The 16092-nt window shown below is 40.6% G+C and overlaps 1 protein-coding gene across 1 annotated transcript; it reads left to right on the forward strand.

Moving 5' to 3' along the window:
- Positions 1-2625: 2625 nt before the first annotated feature.
- PPP1R3C (protein phosphatase 1 regulatory subunit 3C) lies at positions 2626-7589 on the forward strand. The gene is made up of 2 exons (XM_026481645.4): positions 2626-3204; positions 5193-7589. Exons 1-2 carry the CDS (start codon positions 2849-2851, stop codon positions 6130-6132), a joined length of 1296 nt encoding a protein of 431 aa, XP_026337430.2. The 5' UTR covers positions 2626-2848; the 3' UTR covers positions 6133-7589.
- Positions 7590-16092: the final 8503 nt, after the last annotated feature.

Here is a 16092-nt window from a genome sequence, read left to right on the forward strand (position 1 = left end):
AGCTGTCCATCAACCCCCAGAAGCAGCAGTTATACATTGCAAGGGGCACCAAAAAGGAACGCATGAAGTACCCAAAGGGAACAGACTGGCCGATTCTGCAGCAAAATCAGCCGCCAGGTCAACTACCCATATGGTTGCCCCCCTAGTCTGGGAATGCACCATAACCCAGGAAAGAACCTGCTATTCAGTTGAGGAAAGACAATGGGCAATAGAACAGGGATATACTAGTCTTGAAGCACCTTCTGTCTGCCCTCTCCTCACAGTATGTGGAGAGTTCACTAAAACATCCTCTATCTCTTGCTGGATCCCTGGCTGCACTGGGTCTTGCATTGTGCTTTGGGCCTTGCCTACTAAATACCCTAACCCACTTCTTATCCTCCAGAATAAAGATCACCAAACTCCAAACGGTGGTGGTTCAGATGGAGCCTCACGTGGAAGTCAAACCAGACATCTACAGGGGACCCCCTGACAGATCAGGATGAGAGGAACCCTGACTGCTGCCCCATCCAACACTCCTGACCATCGGGAAGTAGCTATGATTGGTCGTTGCCCTTTTTCCCTAACAGCAGTTAGGGTCACCTCTTCAGAGGGGGGAACGATGAAGGATAGTTGGAAGGCAGGCAGGCAGGGATAAACGCCCCCCCCATCAGGAAACCACCCTTAAGAGAATTTTATACCACCCTGGAAGGAGTCCTCCACCCTTTCCCATATGATCGATAGGTGACAAATTTGACTGGATGACAGGTGCAGGGAGGGTTAATCAGATTAAAACAGCTGCCAACAAGCCCATAAAACCCCCAAGACTTAGAAACTCCAGTAACAACCCCTTTGGGTCCCCTCTCTTCTCAGGAGCTTTGTACCATCACTTTGCTATTGCTCAATAAACCTTGCTTTGTTGCCCACCAAAAATAAATAAATAAATAAATAAATAACAATAATAAAATGATTTCTTAATTACAGAAGAAGTCCCTGTTCGCTGTAGAAAAATTAAAAAGTAGGAAGCAGTAAAATGACAAAAAATTTTACTCACAATCTCACCATCCAAAAATAAGCTCTGTTAACATTTTAGTAGAACATATTCTGTTTTCTATGCATGAACATTTTTCCTCTAAAATGGGATCACAATAGTCTTATTATTTTATGTTTCTCCATAACTTGAATTGGTAATATCCACTTTTTTAGTTCAACATGTGATCATGAGTAGAGTCAAAAACTCTACCCAGTGTTCTAGTTTTGGCTCTGACCTAACCAGTCCCTGGCAAGCAGCTCAGCTTCTGAGTTTTGGATTCTTCATCTGTGAAAAAAATACTTTGAAGCCAGTGATACCTAAGGCACCTTCCACCCCTATCATTCTAATTGTTGATGGGTAATTAAAGGAAGACAATATGGTACAATGGTTGTTGCTCTAGCATCAGCCAGGTTCTAATCCCAGCTCTACTTAATGAGATCCAGAGCAAATTTCTTGACCTCTCCGTGCCTCAGTTTCCTTATTTCTAAAATGGGATTAATAATAGTACGAACCACCTAGGGCTGTTCTGAAAACAAGTAGGTAAGACACATACAACACTTAGAACAGTGTTTGGCACATAGTAAAGGCCCAATAAGCAGTAGCTATTTATCAGTATAATAGCTCAGGCCCTGGCCACCTGTAATAATGGAATAACTAAAACAGGGATAGGGTACTGATTTGAGAACTGCCAGGTGTTGAACACATGCACTGGACACTGTGCTAAGTTTTCTCATCAGCATAGTTTTATGAAATCCTCAGAACAATTTCAGTTTCTCCACTTTAACTGTGAGGAAGTTGAGGCTAGAATTTGCCTAGATTCATGTAGCTTGTAAGTGTCAAACCCAGAGACTATGTCACTTTCAGCTAGTTTTGGTTCAGCTGAGGGGCTAGAAGATCTACTACTAGTTGGATGTTTCCTTCCAAAAATCAAAATAGCATTAAGAACCTTCCCTGGTGATACTCAGCATGGGTGTCTTTCTCTTTAGTAACTCTATTTTAAGAATTCCAGTGTTTGACAGTAATTTAAAAGACTCAGGGATTTTTTTTTTTTACATTTTACATTGTATATTTTGTATATTTTAATTGACTAGTGGATATCGAAGTTAATAGAGGAGAGCTAGGATGTGGGTTTTAGAAAAATAATTTATACTCAACTTAGAAGTTTAATTTTATGGTTGTAACTGATAGTCTAAAAACTCCCCAAACTAAACAAAGTAACAAAACCTCAGCAAAAGTAACTGGTTTGGGAGAGTCATGAAATTTACAGGGAGATATTTTAACATTTTGGTTTCCACCTCACTGCCAAAGGACGTCAGAACTGAGTTGAGGGATTTGGATTGACCACTGGCTCTGTGGCAGCCACATGAGCAAAAAAGGCCACTGCATTTCTGGCTTTAGTTTTCTCTTTCAAGGAGAAAAACTGAAGAATAGATCGAAATACAAAGTGCCTTTTAATTAAATGCCACGTCACCGTTCTAAGGATCTAGCATGCTTTATTAACATTTGTTAGAGAATTTGGTAATTCCTAGCAGCCTTCATCCACTCTTTGATGCATTTTTTTGATTCGCCCTAATTAAAAAAATATGCAGCCAAACTCCGATTGCTTAGGCTAAGGCAAGGGAGAAGATGAGCAGAAGCACCAAGCAGTTAACAATATAAACATCTCGAATAGGATATACATTTGGAAGGACCCACAACTTTCCGCGCTTAAGTTTAACTGCGTACAGAGGCCTCAAGACGCGAAAGGCATCGCCTTCCCTGCAGCCCCACTGAGCTGGCGCCCAGCCCCGGCGAGGTTCGCTGCCCTCTCTCCTGGCCTGCACCCGCTGCTGCTTCGCGATGCGGCCTCCACGCCCCCCTCGCCCAGGGTTCGCGTTACGGAGCTCCCTCCAGCTGTTGGCCGAGTCCCCGAGCACTCCCCTGCGCACCACGGCGGTCACGTTCCCCCGGCGAGGGCTCGCGCTCCAGTCGGGCGCCGGTTGGTCGCACCGCGGGGCCAGCCGCCCGGTGATTGGTCCGAGGGACTTGTTCACGTGGTCCGGCGCAGATAAGCAGCCTCTCCCGCGCAGCACCCGCAATCGGCCGGAGCTCCAGCCGAACCGAAACAGCCGGGAGTTGGGTGCGAACTCGCGCAGACAACCGAGAGCGGGCTCTCACGGTCCGCCGCCGCCTCTCTGCCTAATGAGCTGCACTAGGTAGGTTCACCGCAGACTCCCCGCCCCAGAGCAGAGGGGAGCGCACAGCTGCAGGGAGGTTGGGCGCCGTGGTCCTTAGGGCATCACCGCAAGTGGACACCCGCGGAGGACGGCTAGCTGACTGCAGAGTTGAATCTGGCCCCAGGGAAGTCTCAGATTGTGGAGATTTGCTCTGAGCTTCTTAGCCAAAGCTAATTTTGGTAATTAGCATCCCAAACCAGAAACTCTTAACGTGAGTCAGCTTTAGGTTTGATTCCCTCTTGGATTCCGACTGTTCTCTCTTGATCCCGCACAAATGTCTCAAGAACTGGGGCAGCGTGTGGGAACAGCACCTTGACCTTGCTGGTTGGGTAGTTTAGCCTGGGGGAAAAACTGCAGTATGATGTTCTGCATTCTTTCGCCCTCCAGCACCTTTCTTATCACGGTTTGCCATAGTAAACTCAGCCGTGGAGTTTGAGCAAATGATGATTTTTTAACTCTTGGTCAGGACTTAAAACTCCAGGGGAATTGCCAGATCCTAAAACGGTCTTTCTGTAAGTGCAAAAAGTAAAAATACAAAACAAAAAAACCTTCCACAAAACTACTTTAAATAGCTTCTCCAGACATGACTAACTTAGCAGAAGACCTCTCTAAAAATCTTGCCTGTTAACTATTATTAGATTCACAAATATAGCTTTAGCTTTCATTTGTTCTAAGTTTGTAGGCCTCCCAGGAAAATCCCAGGACTAATAAAGTAAATTCTGTGAATGTTTTTATATTATTTATTTTGTGTGTTGATGGCCATTTATTTGCCTTTGTGCTTAGAGCTGCTGTGAAGCTCAAGCCAGATTGAGAAATGTCATGTACAGTATACACATACCTCCTATCTGTACAGATAGGATGTGGGAAAAATCCATAAACTTGGCGATATGTATGGAGGGTTAAAGGCCAGGAATATAACCGAATAAACACTTATGAATTTAATATTGCTGAGCATAGTTATGTTTAAATTTTTAAATAGCTTTACTCTCTTGCTAATTATAAATATTCATTGCCAAACATTAGAAAATACCAAAAAAGTACAAAGACAAAAATAGATCATCAGTGATCCTACTGCCCAGAGATAGGTAACTTTTTGGTGTATTTCCTATTAAGTATTTCATGAATTTGTATATATAATATATATTAAAAACAGTCCAATTTTCAGGTAATCAGCTTTTTCCACCTAAACGTGTATTTGTCATGAGTATCTTTCTATATGCAATACAGATTATATGAAGTTTTTCTGTAAGTGCATGAACTGCTGATCTGCATTTCAGTTGGTTATTTGTGAAAAATGAGGACGAACACGATAAAGTGCAAAGTTAATCCTCTGACTTCATTCTTTCCAGCCTTCTCACTCTCAAAACTGTTCCATGAGAATTTTATTGCTTTTTTTTTTTCTTTTCAAGTGGATTACCTTTCCAGAGACGTGTAATCAATTCAACAGTAAAATCAGCAGAGCAGCCAGAGGAAGCACAGAGTCTGTAACCATGGTTCTGGAACCTGTCTGGTCATTAGAATCACTGGGGAGGCCCCTGTCCCCACCCCTCAGAGGTTCTGCTTCAGTGGCTCAAAGTCCCAGGAATTGGCATTAAAGGAAAGAAAAAGAAAACCAACTCTCTAAGCCATTGTGACTAGACAGGTTTGAGAGCCACTGGCTCAGAACAGAGGAAATGGTTCTTAGAGTTGTATTAGAGATGATCACATGCAGCCCTTTTATTTCTCAGATGGGGATACTGAGACTCCCAATGTTTTAAGCAGTTAACCCATGGCCTTGGAGTCTGTCAAGGACACAGCCAAACATAGGATGCAAATCTGATTGTCTAATATTGTTTTCTTTTACTACATCCCTGCTGCTTACTGTGCTGGTTATAGTGAAGTCAATACAAAAATAGTACATATATATTTGGAACCCGGGGAAGAGCATTCCAGATTCAGGTGATAACCCCTCTTCTTTTGTATTCCAGAATGATCCAGGTTTTAGATCCAAGGCCTTTGACAAGTTCAGTCATGCCAGTGGATGTGGCCATGAGGCTCTGCTTGGCTCAGTCGCCACCTCTGAAGAGCTTCCTGGGCCCTTATGATGACCTCCAACGAAGAAATTTTGTGAACAAATTAAAGCCTCTGAAACCGTGTCTCAATATAAAACAGGAAGCCAAATCACAGAATGAGTGGAAGCATTCACACGACCAAGCCAAGAAGCGGGTTGTGTTTGCTGACTCCAAGGGGCTCTCTCTCACCGCCATCCACGTCTTCTCGGACCTCCCAGAAGAACCAGCGTGGGATCTCCAGTTTGATCTCTTGGACCTTAACAATATCGCCTCCGGCTTAAAACTCCATGAGGAGAAAAACTTGATTTTAGATTTTCCCCAGCCTTCAACTGATTACTTAAGTTTTCGGAACCACTTTCAGAAGAATTTTGTCTGTCTGGAGAACTGCTCTTTGCAAGAGCGAACAGTGACTGGAACTGTGAAAGTGAAAAACATGAGCTTTGAGAAGAAGGTTCAGATTCGTATCACTTTTGATACCTGGAAAAGCTACACTGATGTGGACTGTGTCTACATGAAAAATGTGTATGGTGGCTCAGATAGTGACACCTTCTCATTTGCCATTGATTTACCCTCTGTCATTCCAACAGAGGAGAAAATTGAGTTCTGCATTTCTTACCATGCTAATGGACAGGTCTTCTGGGACAACAACGAGGGTCAGAATTACAGAATTGTCCATGTGCAATGGAAACCTGATGGAGTGCAGACACAGACGGCATCTCAGGACTGTGCATTCCACCAGGTGCCCCCCAAGACTGAGTCAGAGTCATCCATCTTTGGCAGTCCAAGGCTGGCCAGTGGGCTTTTCCCAGAATGGCCGAGCTGGGGGAGAATGGAGAACTTGGCCTCTTACCGATGATTAAGTAACCTAGTGACTGGTTTTGACCTGGCATATTTCCCATGTAATTCTAGGTCTGTATTGCTCAATATTAGGAAGTCTTTGCTACTTTCCTTCATTAGGTTTAGTTTTGAGCTTTTGAGACCTGGCTACAAAAAGATAGCTACTTGAGAATTTATTTTGGAGGTCTATACGATGATACTGCCCCATTTTGCTTTGGAAGATCAAGTAACATCCTGGAACCTTATTTTTGTAAAAAAATAATAATAATAATAATAATACTGTTCCAATGCCCTTTCTCCTTCCCTCTCAATTCACTAGCTTTCACGTTGGGCAAGGAAAGGTTGAGAAGGGACAGTTGATGGTGATGGAAAGCTGTTTTAATGGTATGAGGAATGTCTGAAAAGTGCACACAATGGGCTGTGCAGCTCAAGTCAGAGTAGGGGCGGTCTGATACTTCGTTGTTGGTGAGAAAATGTAAGGTTACTTTGTGTTTTTAAGTTGGTTTTACAGTTCTCTCCTAAGGAAATAATTTGTGTGTGGGGGAGGGAAGATTACATTTTATATATTCTTGTGGAGAAAAACCAAACTTTAGAGGTGTTGGGTGGTATTGGGGAAAGGTGAATTCTAACTCTGGAGAATCATGATTTTAAATGAAGCCTTTCTTTTCAAACATGACTTATGAAAAAGTACTATTTGGGGAAAGTTTAAGCAAATCTGGCTTTGCAGTCCTCATGTTATAAGTGGTCTTATTTGTGATCAAGGCGTCATGCTCAGGGACTCAGTACAAAGATTGCTCTCTGCAAGTGCCTTGATTAAGCCAGAATATTGTGTTGTTCCCAAATATCTGAAGGGTCATCTGATAACTCACGAGTGTTTGACTTTATAAGAAGGTCCACTCTGCATACTGGCATCCCTCTTGCAATACTGTTGTATCTTTGACAGTGTTGCCAGTGTACACAACTCGCATCCTTCATATTGAAGGTGATTCATTTTTCTGCCACACTTTTTCGATGTGATGTTGGAAGTGAGGACTGACACTGATTCTCAATTCAAGAATCCAGTACATTGCACAGAGAAGCAGCAATCTATTTTGTGCCTATATTTGTCTTGTTTTAAGTCTTTCTACCAATTTCTTTGAAGTAAAAATATTTTTTTAAATAGATGTGAATTGTTTGGATGTATTGTAATATAATTGTTTTGGAGTGTGCATAAATCCATTCTATAAGATCTTAAGAACAGGAGTCCTTGAATGTTTGCTTCTATCATTGTGCACATCCACTGAGAGGTGTTCAGAGAATGCAGTTAATTTTAACACGTGTGATCTGCCATGCTGGAAAAATACTATTGGAATAACTCTGCTATGACAGTGTCTGAAGTTTGGCTAGCACCCACAATTTTTCTACTCTAAATATTTCACTCTCCTATAGCTATCCTTTGTGAACTTCTCACTTTAAGAATAAAAGTGTTTGATATAAGACCCGAGTATGTTTTCTTTCTCAAAGCCACATAGTCAAATAAACGATCAACTGAGATTCTCCTGTTTTGTTTAAGAACAACTGAGCAAAGATAGTTTGGACCAAGAATTGGATTCACCTGAGGGTATTTACATGGTTCCAGTCTCAATAGTGAGGACACTTCCTAATGCCTGACCACTCGGGCTAGGGTTCAGGAACAGTGACTTGAGCTGCTGTGACTGTCCCCCTGATTGTCCCCATTTGTACTTACTGCTCATCATGCATACTCTCTGCTGGGTCAGGGTCCTCTTGGGGGCCACTTCTCAGCTTTAAAATGGGGGAGGAGATGGTGTGGGAAGAGCTAGAGTGGGCTTCTACCTCTTCAACTCTAGCACCTTCCTGAAGGGGCAAAGACTGGAGCCACACAGAGGGCATAAGGAGGGGGCAATGGGCACCAGTCTTGGACTGAAAGAAGAGGGTCAGCTCCCTGAAGTGAGAGGCAGCAGGTCTATGAAACTTAGTTGTAGTTCCAGTTCTGGTGTAAAATTCCAGAAAGGGCTTCTACACAGGTTATCTTAAACTTAAGGTGAGACAAATGACCAACCTACTGGAAAGGCCCAATTATGAAGAAGAAAATTTTGTATCATAAAATCCTTTTTATCAGAGTTTGTTAAACTACAGGCCTGCAGGCTGTATCTGGCTACAGGCGTATTTTGTTTGACACACAGTGTCTACAACCAGGATCTTAGCCTGGATAGGAAGAATTTTAGTTCCAGTACCTAAAGAAGTACTTCATAGTACACCCAAAATTATACCCTGTACAACCTGATCAAGACGAGTGTGGCCTTGAAAATGTAAAAATTAAAATCTAGATTACTACCCCCCCAAAGTCCTCCAGGACAAATCATCTGAAAATGCTAGATAAAATATTTTTGAATTATACTATAATATAATAATAATTATAATAATTATAATTATAATATAATATTTTAAAAGCATTGCTGAGCTAGAAAGGAAGGAAGGATGGCCTTAAAGGCCTGCTCTGCCCCCTAAATAAAAATCAAAAGCAGGACCCCAGAGAAAAAATGTATACTGAAGCTGGCAGCTGTTGTGAAGTCACTTGTTAATCCCCTGGTGACCAACATTAGTCTTTAACATTTATGGCTGCTAAGGGGCCAGAAATGAAGGTTAGTGTCCATTAAGCCGGGAGGTGGTCACAGTGAATATCTAGCATAGCTAGGACTAAGAAAGGATACAACCTCATTAAGAAAATAATATAACCGTTCTTAAAAAGAAATTCAACTAGGAAAGATGCCTGTACCTCTGGATAGAAGGAAAAAAAAATCCTCTTAAAATTCATAACCACAATCTGGCCCTCACATGGATTTGCAACCTGAATTCACATTCCTTGTATTCTGAAAAACCTCAAACCCAAAATTCATGAAAAATGATCCCTGGTGGCAGTACCCACAGGTGCTCAGCTTCTAGAAGCAAACACAAGTACTCTCTAAAAGTGTGCGTTTAACTTAAGCCGCAAAGAATTTTCATCAAACATGAATTCATAAACAAAGCAATAAAAAGACAAGTCTTTGACAAGATGCATGAAGAAAAAGAAAGCTAAAAAAAGAGAATTAAAAAATGTCATAATTACAGGTAATGCATAAATAAATATTAGGGCATTATGGACAACTTCATGTTAATAACTCTGAAAACTTGGATAAAGTGGAGAATTTCTAGACAAATGTGTTGTATCAAATGGTTTCAAGAAGAAACAGAAAACCTGTCTAGTCCTATAAACATTTAAGATAAGTAATTTAAAATTGGTGGCTTAAAATTTACTCACAAACAAAATACCTGGTCCAGATATTTTATAGGTGACTTGTATCAAACATTTAAGGACTGAATTTTTTTTTTCAAAAGACTTATTTATTTGAGAGAAAAAGAGAGAGAGAGACAGTGGGGGAGGGGCAGAGGGTGAGGGCGAGGAGAGAGAACCTCAAGCAGATTCCCTGCTGAGCACAGAGCCAGAGATGGGGCTCAATCTCATGACTCTGAGATCATGACCTGAGCAGAAATCAAGAGTCAGATGTTCAACTGACTGAGTCACCCAGGTGCCCCTAGAATCAAATATATATATATTTAAAGATTTTATTATTAGAGAGAGGGAGCATACAAGTGGGGGGAGAGAGGCAGAGGGACAAGCACACTCTCTGCTGAGTGTGGAGTCCAACCTGGGGCTGAATCCCAGGACCCTAAGTTAATGACCTGAGCTAAAGTCAGATGCTTAACTGATTGAGCCACTCAGGTGCCCCAGTATCAAATATTTCTTTTCTTTCTTTCTTTCTTTTTTTTTTTTTTTTTTTTTAGATTTTTATTTATTTATTTGACAGAGAGAGAGACAGCCAGCGAGAGAGGGAACACAAGCAGGGGGAGTGGGAGAGGAAGAAGCAGGCTCCCAGCGGAGCAGGGAGCCTGATGTTGGGCTTGATCCCAGGACCCTGGGATCACGCCCCGAGCTAAAGGCAAACGCTTAACGACTGAGCCACCCAGGCACCCCAGGATCAAATATTTCTAATATTATATAAAATACTCCAGAATATATAAAAAAGAGGGAACATTCCTCAACTTATTAATGAGTTAGCATGACCTTGATACTGAAACCTACTGGGGACAGTATAGGAAAGGACAGTTGTAAAACAATCTCACTTATTAATAGATACAAAAATTTACAAACAATAAATTATTAAAATGTATAAAAAATAATGTATTATGATCAAGTTGGGTTTATTCTAGGAATGAAAGATAATCTGACACATAAACAGATTAAGGGAATAAAAATATAGTCAGCCCAATAGATGTCAAAAAATGTTTATAAAATTTTACACCCTTAATGGAAAAAAAGCCCTGAAACTAGGAATAAAGGGAAATTTGGAAAAAGGTATCTACTAAAAATAAAAACAAAACCTAAAACATCATATTATGGTTAATGTCGAAACTCCTTTTAAGATAAGTTCCTCTATCACCACCTCTCTTAAACATTGTGCTGGAAATTTGAGTCAGTGAAGTAAAGCAATAAATAAATAAATATAAGATTGGTAGGACACAAAGACAATTATCATTATTTACAGATAATATGCTTACCTGCATAGAAAATCCAAAAGAATCTATTACTATTATTAGAATAAATATGAGAATTAACAAGGTTGTTGGATATAAATTGTGACAGTTAGCTTACAAAATGGCCCCAATGGTGCCGACCTTCTGAGACTCATGCCCTTGCATAGTTTCCTCCCATACTGTTCCAGAGTTGCTCTGTGTAACCAACAGAATACAGCAGAAATTATGGCACGTACCTCCAAGATTAGGCTATAAAAGACACTGTGGCTTTCATTTTAGTTGCTTACTCTCTCTCTCTGATATGCTTGCACTAGCGGAAGTCAGTTACCTTGCTGTGAGCAGCCCTACTGAAGTTGCCCATGTGGTGAGGAACTGAAGTCTCTTAAGAACCTGGAAATGGATCCTCCAGTCCCAGTCAAGCTTTCAGATGACTGCACTCTTGGCTGATGTCTCGATTACAACCTAATGTGAAACTCTGAGCCAAAACTTTCCAGCTAAGTTGCTTCTGAATTTTTTTACTTACAGAAACAATGAGATAATAAATGTTTGTGTTTTATTCTTAAAGATTTTATTTATTTGAGAGAGAGCAAGCACAAGCAGGGGGAGGGGCAGAGGGAGAGGAAGAAGCAGACTCCCTGCTGAGCAGAGAGCCCAAAGCAGGGCTTGACATGGGGCTCCACACAGGGCTTGATCCCAGGACCCTGGGATCATGACGTGAGCTGAAGGCAGATGCTTAACTGACTGAGCCACCCAGGCGCCCCTAAATGTTTGTGGTTTTAAGCCACTAAGTTTGGAGTACTGTGTTACTCAGCAATAGATGACTAATACATGGATCAATATCCAAAAGCGAACTGAATATCATCTATATATATGCAATAAACAGAAAAGGTAATTTTTGAAAGAAGAGAATATTTTACAATAGCAGTAATGATATAAAAAGTCTTTGAATAATGGAGCGCCTGGGTGGCACAGCGGTTAAGTGTCTGCCTTCGGCTCAGGGCGTGATCCCAGCGTTCTGGGTTCGAGCCCCACATCAGGCTCCTCTGCTATAAGCCTGCTTCTTCCTCTCCCACTCCCCCTGCTTGTGTTCCCTCTCTCGCTGGCTGTCTCTATCTCTGTTAAATAAATAAATAAAATCTTTAAAAAAAAAAGTCTTTGAATAAATACAACAAAAGTTTAACAAGATGTTTAAGGAGAAAATTTTAAGTATATATTGAAAGGCAATAAAGAAATTTACAAATAAAAAGCTATTCCATATTTGTGGTTAGGAACATTTAATATCATGAAGATATTTACTATTTTATGCAAAGCCAATCAAAACCAAGAATATCAATAGTTTTTTTTTTTTCTTGAAGGAATTTGACAAATTGCTTCTAAAATGAGTGTGGAGGTAGAAAGAGCCTCAATAAGAGTCAAGAATGTCATAAAGATGGTGGGGGGAACTTGCTGTAGCAAATACCAAGATGTCTTATAAAATTACAGTGACTGTTACAACGGGCTATAAGTTCAGGGTTAGACAAATTTCCAATGGAACAAATTAGAGTGCCCAGAAATGAGCCCACATATAGATGAAGGCTTAGCTTGTGACAGAGCTGGGACTGGTACTAAGTAGGAAGAGAATGGACTTCACAATAACTGACAAAGGAACAAATGGTTTTCCACATGTAAAAGCATGAAACCAGGACCCTCCCTCATGCTTTGCTCCAAAAGCAGTTCCAGGGGCTTGAATAATTATAGGGAGAAAGGGAAAGCTTTTAAAACTTTTTGAAGGGGTGCCTGGGTGGCTCAATTGTTAGACATCTGCCTTCGGCTCAGGGTGTGATCCTGGCGTTACGGGATTGAGCCCCAAATCAGGCTCCTCCGCTGGGAGCCTGCTTCTTCCTCTCCTACACCCCCTGCTTGTGTTCCCTCTCTCTGGCTGTCTCTCTCTCTGTCAAATAAATAAATAAAATCTTAAAAAAAAAAACTTTTTGAAGAAAATATAGAAGGCTCTTGGGACTTTGGAATTGGAAAGGATTTCTAAGATAAAGGAACACAAACCAAAAGGAGATAACTGATAAATTTAACATTAAAATTTAGAATTTTTTTAAAAATCAAAAGATGAAGAAAGTGAAAAGATTAGCTACAAACTGGGAGAAGATATAATTGACAAAGGATTAGTATCCAGAATATGTAAAGAACTTTGATACTTAAGAAAAAAAATCTAGAAAAACAGGCAAAAAGACCAGATATTTCATATAAGAGGAAACATGAATGGCAATAAACATATGAAAAGATTCTCCACTTCATTAATAAGCAGAGAAATGCAAATTAAAACTACAACGAGATACTATTTCATATCCATCTGAATGGTAAAAGTTAAAACATCTGTAAACAACAAGTGTTGGTGAGCTTGTAGACAGTGGGTGTCATACCTTCCTGGTGAGTATATAAACTGGTATGACCACTTGGGAGACAATTTAGCTTTGCAAGGTTGAAGATGCATAGCAATTCCACTTCTATGTGTCCAGAGAAACTCCAGAGGGTGTATATCAGGAGATATATAAGTACATTTGTAACAGTGTTATTTGTTAAAGCAAAAACTGAAACCAACACCAATGTCCACTGACAGTAGATGGGATAGATAAACACTATTATTTCAAAAGAATACAAAGCATAAGTGAAAATGAATGGCAGCTAATCCTGCCAACACAAATGAATCTTACAAATATAAAGCTGGGCAAAAGCAGGTTACAGAAAATACATACAGTATGATTATTTTACATAAGGTTCAAAATTCCACACGTTTCTGAATATATAGATGTTTTACAAATCTATCTATAACTGTATTAAGAGAAAACAAAGGAATAGTAAGTAGAATGTGGCATAGTGGTTACTTCTGGGGAGGAAGATGGAAAGAACTGGGGACAGGTTCAAAGAATATTTTAAAATAATGCTAACATTTTCTTCCTTAAGCAAAATTCTTGCATATACATTATATATATATATATCACATGTAAATGATATTTTATAATGTAAAATTTAAGACAGGGTTTATTGATACCTATAAGCACAGTAGAAACTTTCCCATTCACATCCTATGTAGAACTTTTATTTTCTTTTCAAATTTTTGGAGGGGAGGTTGGGATGATCTCTTCCCTATGTTACCCTTAAGAATAATAAATCGTTTTGGAACATCTGGGTTTCGAAACCATTGTACTGCCAGCTTTTAGGATGTGGTTTGAATTCATCACAATGGACCATTTTTATGTTTTTCCTAACCTTTCAAGGTGCCAGATTGCATCAAGTTGAGTAGAAGCTTCCTTTGTGTTCTCACTGCTGCTGAAATAAAAACAAAGTATATCCTGGGGCGCCTGGATAGCTCAGTGGATTAGGCGTGTGACTCTTCATTTCAGCTCAGGTCATGATCTCAGGGTCGTGAGATTGAGCCCTCTGTCGGGCTCCGCACTGAACATGGAGCCTGCTTGAGATCCTCTTTCTCCCTCTGCTCCTCCCTCTTAAAAAACAAAACAGAAGCTATAGACTTAGGTATTTCTATTTAGGGCCAGCTATTCTCTAGCTTCTTGTTACTTACACCTGGTTTCTAGATGACAAAAAGGGCAATCCTATCTAACATGGCAACCACCCTCCATTAACATTCTAAATGAAGTAAAAGCCCCTTGCTGGTCCTAACACCTACAACTATACCATCCTGCCTTTCTGAATCTGAGCACAGTCTTTCAGCCCTTATTTATCTACACTAAGGGTGGGTCAAATGTGGGTAGAGAGAGGCACCCTCCCATCTTGGGATCAGTTCCAACTGCATTATATCATCATCTACTCACTGTGCTTGGAAACAATGATCAGGCCACACTTGTGCCTGAAACTTGCCATTATAGAAACAAAAGATACAGATGCTACATATCACAAAAAGATACAGTCATAAAGATAGCCAGTGGGGGCTCCTGGATATTTGCTGGTACAGGTTCACACACCCCTCTGCCCCACTCATGCTCTGTTAATGGATCCAGGTATTAACAGCTCATGACAGTCATGGGTCTACTGAGTCAGAGGAGCTGGTGAGTCATATGCTAATACCTAGTCCTCCAGCAAATATTTCGTCCCAGTCATTTATAATGCTGACCAGATTCACAGTAACTAAAAATGACCATACACACAGATTTAAATGTCCAGTAAGGTACACTGTTGGATGATGCAACTTGCAAAATTAATCTTTGGATATATCCTATTTAATAGTCTTTTTTTAAATGTTTTTTTATTGTATTATGTTAGTCACGATACAGTACATCCCTGGTTTTTGATGTAAAGTTCGATGATTCATTAGTTGCGTATAACACCCAGTGCACCATGCAATACATGCCCTCCTTACTACCCATCACCAGCATATCCCATTCCCCCACCCCCCTCCCCTCTGAAGCCCTCAGTTTGTTTCTCAGAGTTCATAGTCTCTCATGTTTCATTCCCCCTTCTGATTACCCCCCCTTTCTTTATCCCTTTCTTCCCCTACCGATCGATCTTCCTAGTTCTTATGTTCCATAGATGAGAGAAATCATACGATAATTGTCTTTCTCTGCTTGACCTATTTCACTTAGCATTATCTCCTCCAGTGCCGTCCATGTTGCAGCAAATGTTGAGAACTCATTCTTTCTGATAGCTGAGTTATATTCCATTGTATATATGGACCACAACTTCTTAATCAGTCATCTGTTGAAGGGCATCTCGGTTCCTTCCACGATTTGGCTATTGTGGACAATGTTGCTATGAACATTGGGGTGCATCTGGCCCTTCTCTTCACTACGTCTGTATCGTTGGGGTAAACACCCAGTAGTGCAATGGCTGGGTCACAGGGTAGCTCAATTTTTAACTTTTTAAGGGACCTCCACACTGTTTTCCAGAGTGGCTGTACCAACTTGCATTCCCACCAACAATGTAGGAGGGATCCCCTTTCTCCACATCCTCTCCAGCAATTGTTGTTTCTTGCCTTGTCTATTTTTGCCATTCTAACTGGCGTAAGGTGGTATCTTAGTGTGGTTTTGATTTGAATTTCCCCGATGGCTAATGATGTTGAACATTTTTTCATGTGTCTGTTAGCCATTTGTATGTCAATCATCGGAAAAGTGTCTGTTCATATCTTCTGCCCATTTTATGATTTGTTTATTTGTTTCTCACGTATTGAGTTTGAGAAGTTCTTTGTAGATCTTGGATACCAGTCTTTATCTGTAGTATCATTTGCAAATATATTCTCCCATTCTGTGGGCTGCCTCTTAGTTTTTTTTGACTGTTTCCTTGGCTGTGCAGAAGCTTTTTATCTTGATGAAGTCCCACAAGTTCATTTTTTCTTTTGTTTCTCTTGCCTTTGGAGATGTGTCATGAAAAAGGTTGCTTTGGCCGATGTCATAGAGGTCAC

The sequence above is a fragment of the Ursus arctos genome, unplaced genomic scaffold, assembly GCF_023065955.2.
Source record: "Ursus arctos isolate Adak ecotype North America unplaced genomic scaffold, UrsArc2.0 scaffold_7, whole genome shotgun sequence".
Lineage (NCBI taxonomy): Eukaryota > Metazoa > Chordata > Mammalia > Carnivora > Ursidae > Ursus > Ursus arctos.